At 42.3% G+C, this 18747-nt stretch overlaps 1 protein-coding gene across 1 annotated transcript in view; it reads right to left on the reverse strand.

Annotated features, from left to right (window-relative positions):
• Positions 1-18288, reverse strand: part of LOC145402660 (discoidin domain-containing receptor 2-like) — a 162610-nt gene extending 144322 nt beyond the window's left edge. The window contains exons 1-2 of the mRNA XM_080274643.1: positions 18156-18288; positions 15422-15524 (exon numbers count right to left, since the gene is read on the reverse strand). Of these exons, the coding sequence (XP_080130769.1) occupies positions 15422-15524; positions 18156-18219 (167 nt within the window). The 5' untranslated portion in view covers positions 18220-18288. The remainder of the gene's footprint in view (positions 1-15421; positions 15525-18155) is intronic.
• Between the last annotated feature and the right edge of the window lie 459 nt (positions 18289-18747).

Below are 18747 nucleotides of genomic sequence, written 5' to 3' on the forward strand. Positions count from 1 at the left end.
ACCTGTTGTCCTCAGAAATTACTTCTCAGCCACATGGCTGATCTTCAGTGTTTAAATCAAGTTTGGTCTAAATCAGATCAAAACATGGCTATTTTGTTCATACACAGACACACGGATAAAAATTGACCTTGCCCTGTGGCTTTGACCTTTAACTGATTGTACTTAAAATGGACTCACCTCATTCTTGCATTACACTAACCCCTTCCACGAAACTTGGTGAAAATCAGATAAAAACTCTTAAAGCTGATATTGCTGGTTCAGACTTCGATCTAACCCTGTAGCCTTCACCTTCGACCTATTGTTCTAAAAAACAAGAGGTCAACCCCTCAGCTGAAACTCAACCCTCTCATCAACTATGGTTTAAAACTGTACAAAAACTGCGTCATACTTTTCACACACACACACACACACACACACACACACACACACACACACACACACACACACACACACATATTGTCAAAAGAGGTACCCACAGTTGCTTAGCTAGCGTGGGCATAATGAAGAGGAAGGAAAGGTAAAGCCTGAACTCTGACGTACACTGACATACAATGCAAGTCCTCCCTCAAAAAAAAAAAAAAAAAAAAAAAAAAAAAAAAAAAAAATTCACTTCCTTCTAACCCTTCAGGGAGAGGGATATGCACCGACGTAGATAAAAATGACTGTATTAAAATGATAAAAGTAATCACTGCAATAAAAGGATTGCATAAAGCTATCGAAACAAAAGCCCTAACCCCTCACCCTACTCCCTAAAAAAAACTACGTCATGAAAGAGAGAGAGAGAGAAAAAAAGTTGATCAGATAGTCTCTTAACGTAGGATGTCAAAACAGGAGGCAAAAAATGGAAGGGGGAAAAAAAATGAAAAGTTTGATCCCTTGTACAAATGCGAGGGGAGGAAATGAAAGGAAATGACTAAAACCTGGCAAATGAAAAATGAAAAATAGTGAGAGCCGTGAGGAAAACTGTGCAATGAGGAGCGGATCCGAGCATGAGGCAATTCCCGGTGGCTCTGCGTTAAATCCCATATAAGCCTCCGACACACACGCCATGACGACTCACTCAAAAACGCGCTGGCGTTGTTGAAGATATTTGTCTCCTTGAAAAAAATCAGTGTTAGGCATCGTGAATCTCTCTCTCTCTCTCTCTCTCTCTCTCTCTCTCTCTCTGGAATTGTTTCCTTTAACCGTTTCATAGTTTCATTTCTCGTGTGGTTGAAAGTGAGTCATTTGAGCCTGAAAATGAGTCACTTGTGCTTGAAGATGAGTCACTGGGGCCTGAAAGTGACTCCTAGGAACGTGAAAGTGATTCATTTGAGCACGAAAGTAAGTAACTAGGGACTGAAAGGAGTGCAGCCTGAAAGGGAGTTACTGAAGCCTGAAAGAGAGTCACTGATGCCTGAAAGAGGACACTGAAGCCTTAAAGGTAGTCAATGAGGCCTGAAAGCGAGTCACTGAAGCCTGAAAGGGAGTCACTGGAGACTGAAAGTAAGTCACTGAAGCCTAAAAGGGAGTCACTGAAGCCTGAAAGGGAGTCACTGAAACCTGAAAGGGAGTTATTGGAGCCGGAGCGGGAGTCACTGAAGCCTGAAAGGGAGTCACTGAAGCCTGAAAGGGAATCTCTGATGCTAGAAAGGGAGTCATTGAAGCCTGAAAGGGAGTCACTGAAGCCTGAAACGGAGTCACTGAAGCCTGAAAGGGACTCATTGGAGCCGGAAAGGGAGTCACTGAAGCCTGAAACGGAGTCATAGGCGCCTGAAAGAAAATCACTGCAGCCTGAAAGGGAGTTACTGAAGTCTGAAAGAGAGTCATAGAAGCTTGAAAATAAGTCACTGAAGCCTGAAACGGGTTATTAAAGCCTTAAAGGGAGACACTGCAGCCTGAAAATGGGTCACTGAAGCCTAAAAAGGAGTCATCGGGGCCTGAAAAGAAGTCACTGAAGCTGAAAGCGAGTCATCGGGGTCTCAAACGAAGTCACTGAAGCCTGACAGTGTTAAATCCTATCTTAGCCCTCGAAACTCGCCATGATAACTGACTCAGAACTTGCTGTTGAAACTTACGTCGCTAAGACTTTATTTTTGCGATATTTTTTAAAGCAAAGCGACGAAACTTAAATCGTGGAGATTTGTTTCGATATTTTTTCCCTGAAACAACATGGTAAGGATGGAAAAAGGGATGCTGGATTTTTTTCAGCATTTTCATTATACAGGCTGGAGTTTATCACTGGTACACTAGTCAATGACCAGTAAAATCTGCATCGGATTAGTAAAATTTTGGAGTTACTAGTTGGGATGGACTAGTAAAATTTTTCTGACAAACTTGTCTGGGTTTTTCTGGCTGGCACTCGTATTTTCTGGAAAGTTCCAGAAGGTGCATGTCTGTTCCGATTTACATCTTTCCAGAAAATTTTAAATATCCTGGAACATTTTGGATGCATGATTGCCAGAACTTCCCAGAACAATCCTTTTCCAGAATGTTCCAATGCTGGGTATAAATATCAGTGCTGCAAAGACCAGCTTCACCAGTTGTTTGGAACGGCTCATGGAATACACAGCTTGGAATAAAGGATTACATATTCAACCTGTGGATTATTGCAAGGATTACTTCAGCAAGTGATGATTGCTCAGGATACTGTGGACATACAGCCCAGGGACTGTGACACCAGGATTTCTTCGGCCAGCAAGGACTACTGAGGACACAGTTGATGCATACTGCTTGTGAACCTTCCCTGTTATGTACTACTACACTAGATTAGTGGCTTCAGTATGTGGAGATACCTGAAAGAGGTGTCGCAACCACAACCAAAAAGCAAACAAATCCATGAAGAAGCAAAAGCCAAAGATCTGGAGTAGGAACAGAAGTGAAAAAGACAGTTCAAAGAAGAATGGAAAAAGGATCACCCCTGGCTCAAACTGCATCAAGATGAAAATGGAGAGGAAAAGATGTACTGTGATATGTGAATGAAGGTTGGATACAGAAATTAAAAGTATGCTTTTGTCCAAGGATGCTCAAACTTTTGACTAGCGACCATCATGTACCATGCATCCAGCAACCAACACTTATATGCAGCCAATAAATTTGCACATGAAAGCAAACCTACAGAAACACCAGCATACAAAGCCAAACTGAGCTTTAACAAGGCAACATACAAAAAACTTGCAATCCTCTTTCGGACAACCCATGCAATCAACATCCAAGGAAGACCAGGACATGACTATGTCTGGATAAATGAACTCGATGAAGCAAAAGGACTGGGCCTTGGACACAGACTTGAGCTTGCTTGCAAGGGTGCAATCAAGCAAGTTCCATCAGTAGATAAGGTCCTGATAATGCTGTCTGGATGGTATTACATGTACAAAAACAGTGTTGTCAACAGAAAAAAAAAATGAAGAATGCTTACAAGTGCTTTGGTCAAAAAGGTTCTTATCCTCCAAGGACTGGAGGTACAAGATGGGTCAGTCACATTTGTAGAGCTTTGATCAATTTACTCACTGAATACCCTGCAATTCGACTTCACTTTGAGCGGTTTGCTGCATCCAATGAAAAGAGTAAGAGCAAGTCTGAGGACACTGGATTTCTGAAGCTTCTGAGGTCCCGTGACATTGTGTCAATGGCACTGTTCATGCAAGATCTCACAGTTCTTCAAAAGGTCAGCCAGAAGTTCCAGGAAGAAGGTTGAGTAGCAGCAGACATTTCTCTAACAATCAAAGCTGCAGTGTCAAGGACTGAAACACTAGCAAAGAATGATGGTCCATTTCTGAAGAAGCTATCACAGTATGACAACTGCCAAGCTCCTTCTGCTGGACTAAGAACAAGGAATGTCTACAAACTTACTGCATATGGAGACATCGCTACTGACATAGAAACTTGTGGAAGTTTTGTGCATAAAGCTGAAGACCAGATTTGAAGACACAAACCAATACTTGATTCATGCAACTTCCGTTGCAAACTTCAGGCAGTGGCCTGACTAAGAAGATGCCCTTGAAGGATTTGGAGCTAAACAAATCAAGGAACTGGGGGATCGCATCCAAAACCGGTTGCAAAATATTGATGACATTCAAGCTCAGTGGACTTTGCTTCCCATGGCTGTTTGTTTTGTTCTCAAAGAACCCTGAAACACTGAACTGGGAACATGTAAACAAGAGGTTCAAAAAGAATATGGCAAAATTTTGTGCTTGTTTGATCTGATACAAATCCTGCCATAGCGCAGCATGTGAAAGAGGATTCTCCCACATGAAACTGGTCAAGTCTGACAGGAGAACACACATGACTGGGAAAACTTTATCCAATTGCCTCTTGATCAAACTGGAGAGCCCACGCATCAAAGACTTCAACCCTGATCAAGCAACTGATCTTTGGTTCAATGTACGTCCAAGAAGACCAGGAACATCTGGCTCAAATGCCAACGGGCTGATATCCAGTCAGCTGTCAGTTTTGGAAGTACTGTCTGAAGATGACTTGGAGCCAAATGATGGAGAAGGCATCCAGGATCAGAAATATGCAAAAGAAGTTGTGGCTGCTGAAGACAATGCAGCTGAGCCATCACCACCTGTACTGAACTGTGGACTGTTGCAGCAGGCTTGAGATTCTGATTATGAGTCAGAGTACAGCAATGATGTGGAGGACTGTGAAGGTGCTTTTGATATGACTGCTTATTACTGAGATGTAATATTGTGCGTAAAAGTGAAAATTTGTGTTTGTTCAGATAAAATGTAACCCAAAACTGAGCTCTGCAGTAAAAATAATAAATCAGCACTGCAATACGTTGTAATATATAGTTAGTTCACAATTACTGGTACATTTCCTAAAATTGGCTGAGGCAGTTAAATTTGGCCCAGACTAGCAAATTTGGGGGGCTACTAGTCTGCTTGGACTAATTGACTTCGATCCTTAAATCCTAGCCTGGAAATTTTCTGAAGCAACGTGGTAAAAATGGAAACAGGGAGGAAGGATGTTTTTCTTTGATATTTTCTAAAGCAACGTAACGAGGAAAAACATACTTGTTTCTATTACTGGATATATCTCTGCCCCCTGGAAGAATATCGTGTCTGGCTGCTTGTTGGATATACCTGTCTTTTTGACAAACTCACTGTTCGGCTTCGTGATTGTGTACCCTTGAAAACTATCTAACCCTCCCATGATGATGTTACTTCCACTTAATTACATGAATGGAAAAGCAAACAAAATTTTTCTCAAGATCTACTACTGTAAATGCAGCTTTCTGCCTGGAAGTTCTGAAAAGTTTGTATTAGGCAGTGAGACACATACGGCTGCATACCCAAAACGTCATTCCCGGCCACGCGTTGCTCGTTACCCAGAAGTTTTTTTGTCTGCGAAAAAATAAAAAAAAAACATTAAAGTCCCACTCCACCTAGTTCACTCGGCTTAGCACTGGGAAGCTTATGTTCGTTCCCTCAAATGAAGCTGGTGATGATGGGACGTCGTTATGATACGACTGAAGACATCCATTCAGAAACAACAAGGGTCCTTAACAGCGTTGGTAGAGAAGACTTCCTGTGATTCTTTTATCGGTGGCACAAACGTTGGAATGAGAGTCGTATTCCAAGTATGAAGATTTGGTAACATCTCTTCCTTGGTTATTTGACATTACACTTCAGTATCCTCTTGTATGTTACTGTACTGACGCAGACCGAGACGATGTTAAAACGACAGCATAAAAGAATGTTAACGTGTACTGTAATAAGCAAAATAAATCGCTAAGTGGTGTTACAAAGCCTCCTATGCCACCTAGAATATGACTCAAAGTGTGTAGATGCAGGTGGGGATAATTTAAAGGGGATACCTGAAGTATGTATTTATATTTAATAAAAATACGTCAGCCAATCATTTCCAGAACTTTTTGAATTATACATCGTACCGGGAAGTGAGGCGTTGGAGAGGGATGCCTTCACGTGGTGGCACCCATTTAACCGATAAAAAACATCTCTCAACTCCCTTCATATCCCCTGACATGATTATGGCGGACTGCAGGAGAGGTGTAGCTTCAGTCTGCAGTCCACCGGGTTCACGGTTAGCTGAGGCTGGGACCAAAACAACAGCTACCAGGATGTGAGAAATAGAAACAGAGTCGATTCGGGTGGAAAAGACGCAGCATGACACAACTATATATATATTTTTTACTTCCAGTTAAAGGTCACAGTGGCAACAGGGATTATTAAAAGCGAAAGCGGGACGGCGATATATATATAGAGAGAGAGAAGGAGAAGGAGAGGGAAGGATGGAAATGGAATCAAGGGAAGGAAGAAAGCAGGAAGTGAAGGAAATGACTGGGAAGGGGAAAGGAGAATCAGGAGGGAAGAGCAGGGTGAAGTAGAGGGAATGAAAAAGAGAGTTATAGGAAAGAAAAGAGTAAAGGAAGAGATGCGAATACAAGGGGAAGAGAGCGAAGAAAAAAGTTGGAAGAAAGGAAAGAAAGGAGGGAAGGGGTGAAAGAGAAACGGATACGGGGAGAAAGGCGCAGAGAGAGGATGCGACACGACTAAAGGTTTTATATCGAGGTGAAGGTCAGAAAGGCAGTCGGAATTCAGGGATCATCACGAATCTCTCTCTCTCTCTCTCTCTGTCGTGTGTGTGTGTGTGTGTGTGTGTGTGTGTGTGTGTGTGTGTGTGTGTGTGTGTGTGTGTGTGTGTGTGTGTGTGTGTGTGTGTGTGTGTGTGTGTGTGTGTGTGTGTGTGTGTGTGTGTGTGTGTGTGTGTGTGTGTGTGTGTGTACCAGATAGATACACAGATGAGAGAGAGAGAGAGAGAGAGAGAGAAAGGGGGGGAGGTCATTCAAGGTCTGACAGCTTGGGCTGTCTAATTGGTGAAATATTAAGAGTACGAGTATATACCAAACGAGGAAGAAGGCAATTTCTTCTCGTCTCAATACGCAGTATCTTTAGTTTGCATGTAACTGCAATGAACGTTCGCTGCCGTTATCTATATGAATAAGAATATTATATATATATATATATATATATATATATATATATATATATATATATATATATATATATATATATATGAGTATATACCAGTATACCTAGAGTATTTCAGCGTAACCTAACCTCAGCCAAAATTATCCCAACCTTAATTAACCAACCCTAATTAAAACTCATTTCACGAATTCCCTAGGGATTTCATGAAATCACTGGTTACACAAATTCCCTGTAATACAGTATATATCTATCTACCTCTCTATCTATCTATCTATCTACATCTATCTATCTATCTATCTATCCATCTATAAACATTCATTATCCAATCCTATGTTGCCCCAAGAGGAGTGTAGGAGCCAGAGGCTAGGCAAGTTGGTCCTGACAAGTAAGATGAGAGTGACCAGCCTCACTCATCCCTGAATGGCGATATGTGAGAATTATACACGATTCCGTTTACTTCTTTCTTCCCATCTATTTCCCATCCTTCATTTATTTATTCTTGAGTTACTCATTATCTTCCTTATTTTCTTTATTCTCCCTCCCTCCCTCCTCATCACATCCCTCCTTAGTCTTTCCTTTCATTCCTTCCTTCCTTCCTTCCAACCATACTTTATTTCCATCCTCGCTACTCTCTTCAATCACTTCTCAGTTATTCTTTTCCTTCCCCACTCCTCTCACTCTCTCCTTCCTTCCCCCTCTCCTGTCACTCTCTCTTTCCTTCCTCTCATTTTTCTTCCTTTTTCCTCCCCTCTTTCTTCCATTCTTTCCTATCACGCCCACATACAGCCATTATTAGAAGCTGCAGAGTGTGTTTAATCACTCCTACGTCCCTCCCCCTCCCTCTATCCTCCTTCCCTCTTATCACTCACTGTCTCCTCCCTTCCTCCCTCCTCCCTCCCTCTTATCATTCAATTGCTACCTCCCTCTCGTTGCTTCCTCACTCCATTCCATCCATCCCTAATATCATTCATTGCCTCCCTCCCTCTCCCATCATTCACTGCCTCCCTCCATACCTTCCTCCCTGCTTTTCATTCAGTAACATCCTTCCTCCCTCTCATCATTCACCTCATCTCTCCATACATCCCTACGTCTCTTCATTCACTGACTCCTTCTCTCCACTCTTCCTCCCCTCTCATATTTCCCTGCTTCTCTGTCTCACATCATTGACTCCCTCTCTCCATTTCTATATCCCGCTCCTCATTTCTTCCCTTCCTCCCACTCATTCACAGCCTCCCTTCATCCCTCCCTCCCTCCCTCCCTCCCTCACTCTCATCATTCACAGCCACCCTCCCTCCCTCCCTCCCTCACTCCCTCTCATCATTCACAGCCTCCCTTCGACCCTCCCTCCCTCCCTCCGTCTCAACATCCACAGCCTCCCTCCCTCTCATCATTCACAGCCTCCCTTCGACCCTCCCTCCCTCCCTCCGTCTCAACATCCATAGCCTCCCTCCCTCTCATCATTCACAGCCTCCCTTCATCCCTCCCTCCCTCCCTCACTCCCACTATAATTCACAGCCTCCTTTCATCCCTTCCTCCCTCCTTCCCTGTCATCATTCACAGCCTCTCTCCATCCCTCCCTCCCTCCCCTCCCAATATCATTCACAGCCCCCCTTCATTCCTCCCTCTCATCATTCACAACCTTCTTCCCTCCCTCTCTCCCTCACATCATTCACAGCCTCCCTTCATCCCTCCCTCCCTCCCTCCCACTATCATTCACAGCCTCCCTTCATCCCTCCCTCTCTCCCTCCCACTATCACTCACAGCCTCCCTTCATCCCTCCCTCCCTCCCTCCCACTATCATTCACGGACTCCCTTCATCCCTCCCTCTCTCCCTCCCACTATCACTCACAGCCTCCCTTCATCCCTCCCTCTCTCCCTCCCACTATCATTCACGGCCTCCCTTCATCCCTCCCTCTCTCCCTCCCACTATCATTCACGGCCTACCTTCATCCCTCCCTCCCTCCTTCCCTGACATCATTCACAGCCTCCCTCCATCCCTCCCTCCCTCTCATCATTCAAGGTTTCCCTCCATCTCTCCATCCTTCCTCCCCTCTCGTCATTTACAGCTTCCCTTCCTCCCTCCCTCCCTCACACGCACCATTCACAGCCTCCCTTCATCCCTCCCTCCCTCCCTCCTACTCACCATTCACAGCTTCCCTTCATGCCTCTCTTCCTCCCTCCCACGCATCATTCACAGCCTCCCTTTCTCCCTCCCTTCCTCTCTCCCTCTCATCATTCACAGCCTCCCTCGTCTCATCATTCACAGCCTCCCTCGCCTCATCTTTCACTGGTTTCCTGCCTCTATCTCTCCATCCCTACCATCGATCACAGTCTCTATCTCTCAACCCTTCGTCATTCATTAGATCTCTCCATCTCATCATTCACTGCCTCCATCTCTCTCTCTCTCTCTCTCTCTCTCTCTCTCTCTCTCTCTCTCTCTCTCTCTCTCTCTCTCTCTCTCCCCTCCCTCCCTCTCTCTCTCTCTCTCTCTCTCTCTCTCTCCGTCATCATCATCATCATTTACAGATTTCCACTCTTCTGTTCTCCCATCCTTCCCTCTCCCCTCTCTTACCTCTCCTATCCTCACCTCCCCATCCTCTTCCTTTCTTCTTCCCTCTCCCGAATTCACTTTTCTCTGCCTCCTTCACCCTTCTCTCTTCCTCCCTTCCTCTTTCTTCTTCCCTTCTCTCTCCGTCCTTCCCTATTCTCTCCATCCCTCTTTGTCCTTCTTCCCTCCCTCCTCCTACCATCACTCACCACTGCCTTCCACCCACAGTCTTGCCCCCTCCTAATACGGTGTGTGAGGGTAATGCAGCTCTCACGCACACCATAGCTAACACCCAGTATGATGTACACCGCAATGTATCTCTCACTCCTTCCCTTCCTTCTCTCTCTCTCTCTCTCTCTCTCTCTCTCCTCCTGCCTCTTCTCTTCTCCTGTTCCTCTCTCTCTTTCTTCCTATCCATCTATCCATGTTTACACTTCCTTCTCATCCTCTACATTTCTCATTCCCTCGTTATCACTGTTTCCTCTCCTCTTTCCTTCTCTGCCTGCCGTTACTTAATCTCTCCCTCCTCTACTATACTTTTCATTTTCCCTTTCTCTGCTACTCCTTTCCATTCCCTCCTTATCGTCCTCATCCCCCACCCCTTCTCTCTCTCTCTCTCTCTCTCTCTCTCTCTCTCTCTCTCTCTCTCTCTCTCTCTCTCTCTCTTCATTTCTTTCTTTTTTCCCTTCCTCTCTCCAACGGCATCCTTCCTGTTCTTCCCTCCCTTCCATTCTAGTTCTCCTTATTTACCACTCACCCTTTCCTTCCTCTCCCTTCCTTCTCATATTTCTCCCTCCCTCTTCCTTTCTATCCATCTTTACTTTCTTATCCATCCTCCCCGTTTCTCTTTTCCTTTTCCCTTTCTTCGTTACATCTCCCTTTCTCTTTCCTTTCTCCCTTTTTCCAATCCAATCGCATCCCTTTCCCTTCCCTTCAGTCCTCTCCTCCTTCTCTGCTTACTAACCACCCTCACTGACTCACAGTAAGGAAGTGCTAAATATACTGCTTTTCGCTCCAAAATTTGACGTTCTTTGTAAACTCTGATCGATTTTTGCATTATAGAATTAAAATAAATCCTCTACAATGAAAGGTCTATTCAATCTATTTCTTAAAGTCTTTAGGTAATGTATATAATTAATCCCTTCGCCCCGATGACTTCGTGAGCCCAACACTCTTCTCTGTCGCGTGAAATAATCGAATAACTTGACGGAGCTGGTTTGTTAAGAAGCCTTGTGGTCCGGAATCTTTCAGTGACTGTTTATGCTACATCAAAAGTGCTCAGACAACACAGAGGCGCCAAGATCAGACCATGACCTTGACCCGTGACCGTCATCTTTTTCGATCTGCATCCAAAGAGAAATACCGCTTTCCATCCCCATAATCAATGACCCGTATTCTCATCAGATAAGGAAGCTCTATAACACCTTAGCTTTTCGATTTATTTCTGTATGATCCATTTTAATAAGTCGTGTATCATATTTATGCAATCTGTTTCGATAATACAAAGGAACAAACATTATCCAAGGGAGTAATAAGATGTAACATGCAAAATAAATCGCCAGGGAAGAGGTGTTGGTAAGCTTTCTCATCCTACGAGAATAAGGGTTTAATTACTCGTATGAGAAAACTTTGATCCATCGCACATCTGATCAGGCGTTCACGATACAACGCTGCACCATGAACACTGGCAATGACCCGCGACCCTGACCTTTGACAGGTTTTAAATAAATTCGACTGTCTCTTCCCAAACTCCTTTCTCTTTCCCTTCTCCTTTTTCTCTTCTCTTTCGCATCTCTTTCTCTCCCATCAGATATTCTCTTATCCTTCCTCCTCCCCCTCCCCTTCAATACTCGCTGCCTTCATTAACATGCAGTAAGGAAGTGCTCAGTATATTGTTTTTTGCTCCAAAATGTGGCAGTTTTGATCCAGGTTATATCCGGGCATTCATGAAACATACACACATACATTCATACATATATGGATAGAAACGGACTCGATCAAAATTCAGCGTCGCTAAAATACATTGTCGTCACCAGCCCGTCCTGCAACCCCTTGACTAAAATAACGATGAAGTTTTATTGTAGTCTGTTCTTGCTACCACAGGAGATTGTTTAGCTCAGATATTCCAAACTGCCAGGGTTAGATACACGCTTGATTATTCTTTTATCACAACAGGTCTCCCATAAGGCAAAGATAAATCGTCTGGCGGCGGTAAGAATATGATCACAGTAAAGGACCAGTTCTTTCATATGATGAATTTTTTTTTTTTCCTTCGTTACCTGACCTGATAAATTTGTTCAGATTAGGGGAGACTCTACAAACTGAAGAGCTTACATATACCTTCCATCACCCCCTTGCCACAAGAGGTCTCCCCAGGTAAAAGAAGAAGAAAAGATCATCTGGCCTTAGCAAAAAATAAAACTTTAATTCATGTAGACCGGGGATGTTTTCATATTTAGTCTTGCCATCATCTGACAAGTTTATTCAGTTAGAGATAAGTCTTCAAATGGCAGGGGTTAGATGCAGCCTTCACTATAAGAGGCCTTTCCTAAGCTGAATATAATCGTCTAGTATCAGCAAAAATAACTAAAAAGGACGTCACTCGCGCTAAAAAGGTTTTATCGTAATCACAGCTAAACCCCGTGAATCCACTAACGTATTTTCTCTCTTGCTCTCCACAGATTTTGATTTAGCATTCGACTACTGAAAGAAAGGGCTAAATACAGCTTTTATTAACCTTTTCAGTCGGAAGACGTCTAGTTCCATTATATTCTTGTCACGCCCAGATGACTTTATTCAATTTAGAAAGGTATGCTAATAGTAGAGGGTTAATGAAGGCTTTATCTCACCCCTCTAGATCGAAAAAGGTCTACAAAAATCAAGAAAATTGTCTGAACGTAGGTAACTACAGACAAAAAATCGTAATTAGACTACAGGGGGTAACTTCTTCACTATTAAACATCTGTTCTAAAGTTAAATACAACAGTCTGGTGGTGGAAGGGACAAAAATGCACCGTAGTGAAAGTTTAACATGCCACCCCTGACAGTTACCAGTTTTGTGAGCCCGACGCTGCTGACTGTCCAGTGAATATTTTACACGTTCAGTACTACCATGGCCTTTGTACTCTCTCTCTCTCTCTCTCTCTCTCTCTCTCTCTCTCTCTCTCTCTCTCTCTCAGGCAGCTTATTTGATATACCATGCCTGACTCTTGATTTACTTCCTTCACAACTATTTTTTTTTTTTTTTAGTGTGGGTACTAGAGAAATTATTTTACACAGCTGAAGGGATATTTTGGCTTGTGATTGAGTTATAAATCTTCTTCATTAAACCACTGCATTTCTTTATTTTTATTTTTATGTTTTGCCACCTCTCAGACAGTTTTCGTGAAGACACCTCGTGACTTACCTCATGTGACCACCGTATTAACCTAGTGGATATGAATGTTTCTCTTTCCTGCTCGTGTATTGAGAAACATTATGCAGCTCAGAAGAGAATTTAACCATGAGGGTTTGTTTTTATAATAATAACCACCATCACCACCACAGCCACCACAATCACCAGCACCACAACAACTATAACAATAACAAAACAACAATAATAATAATAATAATAATAATAATAATAATAATAATTATTATTATTATTATTATTATAATCCATCCATCCATCCATCCATCATTCAATCCTACATTGCCCCACGAGGAGCGTAGGAGTCCGTGGCTAGCAGTTGGTCCCGACATTTAAGATGAGAGTGACCAGCCTCACTCATCCCTGAGTGGCATTACATGAGCAATCAACCACAACCACCCCTTGGATATAAAACTTCACCGGCTCAATCCGATTGGAGCGCAATAATTACTCACTAAACCACCAGGCGCCATAATGTGGTTATATGGTTACCACCCAGCGTAGTAAATGGTTTCCTGGTGTACATGAAACCATTTGGCTTGTCACTCAGTGTAGAGTCACCCACAGGCAGAAGGAAGAGGAAAGAATGAAGGAAAGAAAGACAGAAGTGGAAGTGTAAAGTTACCCATAGGCAGAAGGACAAGGAAAGAATGAAGTAAAGGAAGACAGAAGAGAATGGAAGGAGAGAAGGATGGAGGAGAGGAAAGGGCAGACACCCGACAGCGGCACTGCATCGAGTGAGTAGATGGTGAGCGCCCCCACCTACCACAAACTAGTAAGTAATAATAATAATAATAATAAAATAGTTGTTGCTGTTGTTGTTATACACGTGCTCACAGCGCGCAAGGAGGTGTTATGTTTTGAGTGGTGTGTGTGTGTGTGTGTGTGTGTGTGTGTGTGTGTGTGTGTGTGTGTGTGTGTGTGTGTGTGTGTGTGTGTGTGTGTGTGTGTGTGTGTGTGTGTGTTTGTGTCCAATTTCAACCAAGCTAGGTGGGAGGGTTGAAACTCAGCAACCGAGGAAACAAACTGTTTTTGAGAACAATAGGTTAAAAGAACAAAGTCACAGACTGTCAAAACGCTGACTAAGCAAAATAATTTATAAAAATTTTGGTTCACTTGAGATCAAACTTAAGGGCTGTATTGAGGGTGAGGCACTAATGAAGTGAGTCAGTTTTCAGAACAATCAGTAATAATTCAAGGTCACAGGGTAAGGTCAGAGTTTGCCCCGTGTCTCCGTGCGTGAACAGACTAAAACAGGTTTCACCTGACATGGATTTAAAAGCTTGGTGGATAAGTTGAGGATCACCCAAGAGGCTTACCTATTTTTTTGAATAGGTCAAAGGTCATGGTCAAATGGCTAGGTCACCTTAAATAGTTTTTATCCGATGCAGGCTAAATTATGTGGAAGGGTTCAAACTAAAAGAAAAAGGATAGAGTTATTCGATTCTGAAAATCTGTCAAAGGTGAAGGTCACAGGGAAAGATCAAAGGTCGAGGTTACTCAGCAAATCAACTAAAAAAAGTTCTGATCTGTACTGAACCAAAGCTGATGGAAAGGTTAAGGGTTTGGCGAGAATGTAGTTGTTTTATTTTGAGAGTATTTTGTCTAAGGTCAAGATCACAGAGAAAAGTCATATATGTACTCGATCCTTACACTATTGATGAACGCGGGTGTTACACTCTGAGTGCCCACTGACATTGTTTTTGTTGTTGTTATTTATTACTATTATCATTATCCGAATTTAATTTTACCATTGTTTTCGTGTCCGGACAAGAGTATATCCTATTTCACGAAGTTCAAGAGAAACCCTCGTAGTGACGGAGTGAATGGAATTTTTCGCAACCACAGGACCACAGTCACAACCACATTCACAATCACAACCACAGGCACTACCGTACCACAACCTGAACTACAGTCACTACCACAGCCAAGCCACAATCACTTTACCGCAGCCACAGCCATTACCACTACCACAACCACTACCACAAAATCAATACTACAGCCACTACCATATAATCGATACTACCGCCACTACCACAACCTCAATGCCAACCACAACCACAACGCTTACCACAACCACACAGTCACAACTATTAACCAGGAGAGCACCCACACAGCTCATACCTCCTACAACGCCAATAAAAATATGATTTATTGCTGTAATTATTCTGTCCTACCAGACGAATACTTTTACGGTCTCACAGAGTCAATCAATTCTACGGTCTCGTCTGCCCTGTTAAACAAAAAGAGGGAGCGCATACTTCCACCCACGCCAGGAAAAAATATGATTTTTCCTTGCATTCGGATGCGGGCTCACTCAGTTTAATAAGGTCTTCCGTGACCCACTGCCCACCAATCTACCACACTTAATTGAAATCAGGTACAGTAAAAAGTTCCTGGGATATACTGTACAGAAAGAGACTGAAGAAATACACACAGGTAGATGCATATCATCTGTCGAACTTCGTTGATGGAGGTAATAAAATAGGTCACAATCACAACCGCAACCAAAACCACCACCACACTAACCTTGCTCTGTGTGGTCCAACGATGAGATCATGCTGTGATGATGCTGTAAGTGCCGAGTCTGGCAGCTGACCCGTAGACACTCCCAAAGGTTTGTTGCACTCGCCTGGAGGGAGGACGACAACGAAATTAGGTGAAAATACAGTGTCCATTCATTTTTTTTTTATGCTTCGGGTTATTCAACGGGTAATTTTGAGTTAATTATTAAAATACAATGTGTAGCAAGAGATTTTCTTTTTTTTAGAAACATCAGGTGGCTAATCTACGGTTAATTTTGAATAAATGTTTTCACTGAATGTGTCAGACTCTCAAGCATTACGGAGCGAATGACAAATGAACTTACGAGTGAAGTATGAGGAAGACAATTTTCACTCATAAAATAATCGGTAACTGTAATCTTCATAACAGCTGAGAATTGGATCCGTATTGCTGCAACATGAAATATTAGCCGTATAATAACCTCATGAAGTTTCTAAGAAACCTTGAGGGACACTCTATACAGTATATAGCACTGGTGGTACACTGTGTCTCTTATACAGGTAACCTATGCCAATGAGCCAGACTTCGGATTATTCAGCTAATTCTGAATAAGAACTATTTGATCAACATGGGTCCAATTCTAAACCATTATGAAGACAGCTGAAGACCTTATATAGAGGATAATGGTAAATTATTCACTCAATAGGTCATATGTAATTGGATCTATGTAACTGTTGAAAATTAAACCCAAGTAGATACAGCATTTCTTAAAATTAGTTCAAGAACCTCCTGAAGATTAGTACACGTTTTAAGGTAAACCCTGTTAATCCTATTAATCGAAATTAATCTGCTTTCTATAAGGCTGAAAGCTGATTTGCTAGCATGAGACATCTACCACTGTACAGAAGGAAAGTCTGTGTTCAATGCCCACTTAACGTTTTCAGCTACAGTTGTGGGCTCTTGTATCTGAACCGAGATTTGCAAATTTTACTATCCATGAAACTATATACCGGTATATATATATATATATATATATATATATATATATATATATATATATATATATATATATGTATTAATGATGGTCTGAATGTATGTTTTTCAACATTCGTGAATGCGAATGAGAATATTCTGTCTGATGACGTTCAAACGTGAGTTATTCATATTTTTCTGTACAAATTAACTTCACTTTAAGAGTTTCAGCCAGAGAAAATTGGATGAAAAAATTTTTTGTCAATTTTCTGTTACCAGGATGCAGGACGAGGACCCAAATCTTACCTGGGATATCCGGCACGTCCTGGACGAACTTCGACAGTACCTAAAACGATCACGTCAGACAGGCTCTCTCTCTCTCTCTCTCTCTCTCTCTCTCTCTCTCTCTCTCAGAGAATCTGGAGATTTAGAGCATTTTTTTTTTTCTGGTTGAGCTAAAAATCAAGAGATTACCCATTTTTAAATAATAAATCATGAGAATCTGTCATTAGGCAAATAATCTGGAGAAATCCAAAATTTTCTGAGAATCTGGCAACACTGCATAAAGCAGCAAACAGCCCTAGCTTGCTTGGCACAGCTGCCTGGTTGGCAACACTAGTCTAGAACACTTTTCGACTCATGCTTTTAACTCTTTATTTGATTTTCTATAAATTTTATTAAGTTACATTAATAAAAATCACAAAAGTATTTCCGTGGTAGCATGTGATTGCAAATGTGAATTCATATATAAAAAAATATGCAAATATTTGCAAATGCGAATGCAAAGGCGTATATTTAGACCATATATATATATATATATATATATATATATATATATATATATATATATATATATATATATATATATATATGAAGCGGGCTCTTGTAACTGAATCGAGATGTGCAAAACATACTAGCCTTAGCATTAGACATTCATTCATTCATTCATCATCCAATCCTACATTGCCCCATGAGGAGTGTAGGAGCCCGGGGCTAGGCAAGTTGGTCCTGACATTTAAGATGAGAGTGACCAGCCTCACTCATCCCTGAGGGGTGTTAACGTGAGCAATAAACCCCAAGCATCCGTTGGATATAAACCTTCACCGGCTCAATCTGATTGGAGTGCTGTGATTACCCACTAAACCATCAGGCGCCATAATTTGGTTAAATGGTTACCACCCAGCGTAGTAAATGGTTTCCTGGTGTACAGGAAACCATTTGGCTTGATACTCAGTGTAGAGTCACCCACAGCCAGAAGGAAGAGGAAAGAATGAAGGAAAGAAAGACAGAGGAGGGAGTGTAAAGTCACCCGTAGGCAGAAGGACGAGGAAAGAATGAAAGACAGAAGAGGATGGATGGAAAGAAGGATGGAGGAGGAAAGAAGGATGGAAAGGAGAGGAAAGGGTAGACACCCGAGATCAGCACTTCATCGACAGAGTGGATGCAAATAAATAAATAAAAAGTGAGTGAGAGAGACATACACACAGACAGACAGACTGCATATTCGGTTATGGAGATCGCGCGCAAGTCCTTAGGCTAAGCATTCACACTCGCACCCCCTCACACAAACATGCATCCAAACGGGAACGCAAGCACGCACTCACCCCCCCCCCCGACACATACGCACCCCCCGACACGCACGTACTGTACGTACCCTCACACACACACACACACACACACACACACACAGGCGCAATCGCGAGCTCACTGTTTTGTTTTTCCGAACAAATGGACGTGATGCAATGTGGTGTAAAGTGACTTAATTAGCGTTTAATAGTATACTCACCCAACCAAAGAGCAGAGGAGTCGTGCAGCAGTGCCAGCAGCAATACCGGCAGGTGACCTCTCATTGTCCTTGGTTAGCAGATAGGCAGGTAATCAGTTTGGTGGGTAATTATTCACGTATTGTTATTTACTCGATCTACCTCTTCCTCTTTATTAATAACTAATCAGATCCGTAGGTAACGATCCACTATTTTGTTTTGTACTAATCCTATCCTCATTATTCCCCACAATTTCAGTTTCTTTTTCACATCAGTTTATCAACACATTTCTAATTAACTTATTTATATGCAGACTGAAATACTTCGTCATATAATTTCTTGTCATTCTCAGCATTTTCAAAACACTGCTAAAAAAAAAAAAAAAGCGTATTTACACACAAATTACATCCAGCATTTCACGACATATATTTTCACAACACTATGCATCTCACACTTTTCAGAGTTTATCAGTACTTGTAGTCAGACTGAATTTTGTTGTATCGACTCAAGACACGTTACTTCTCTACCTCTTTTAGTTCCACTCACTCAAGATTCTCTTATTCCTCTAGATTTCACTCTTCACTCTATCCTCTGCTTCTCCACCCGTCGACCCTG

The sequence above is a fragment of the Coenobita brevimanus genome, chromosome 58 (assembly GCF_032717465.1).
Source record: "Coenobita brevimanus isolate Jiangsu-jjx chromosome 58, ASM3271746v2, whole genome shotgun sequence".
In the NCBI taxonomy this organism is placed as follows: Eukaryota; Metazoa; Arthropoda; class Malacostraca; order Decapoda; family Coenobitidae; genus Coenobita; species Coenobita brevimanus.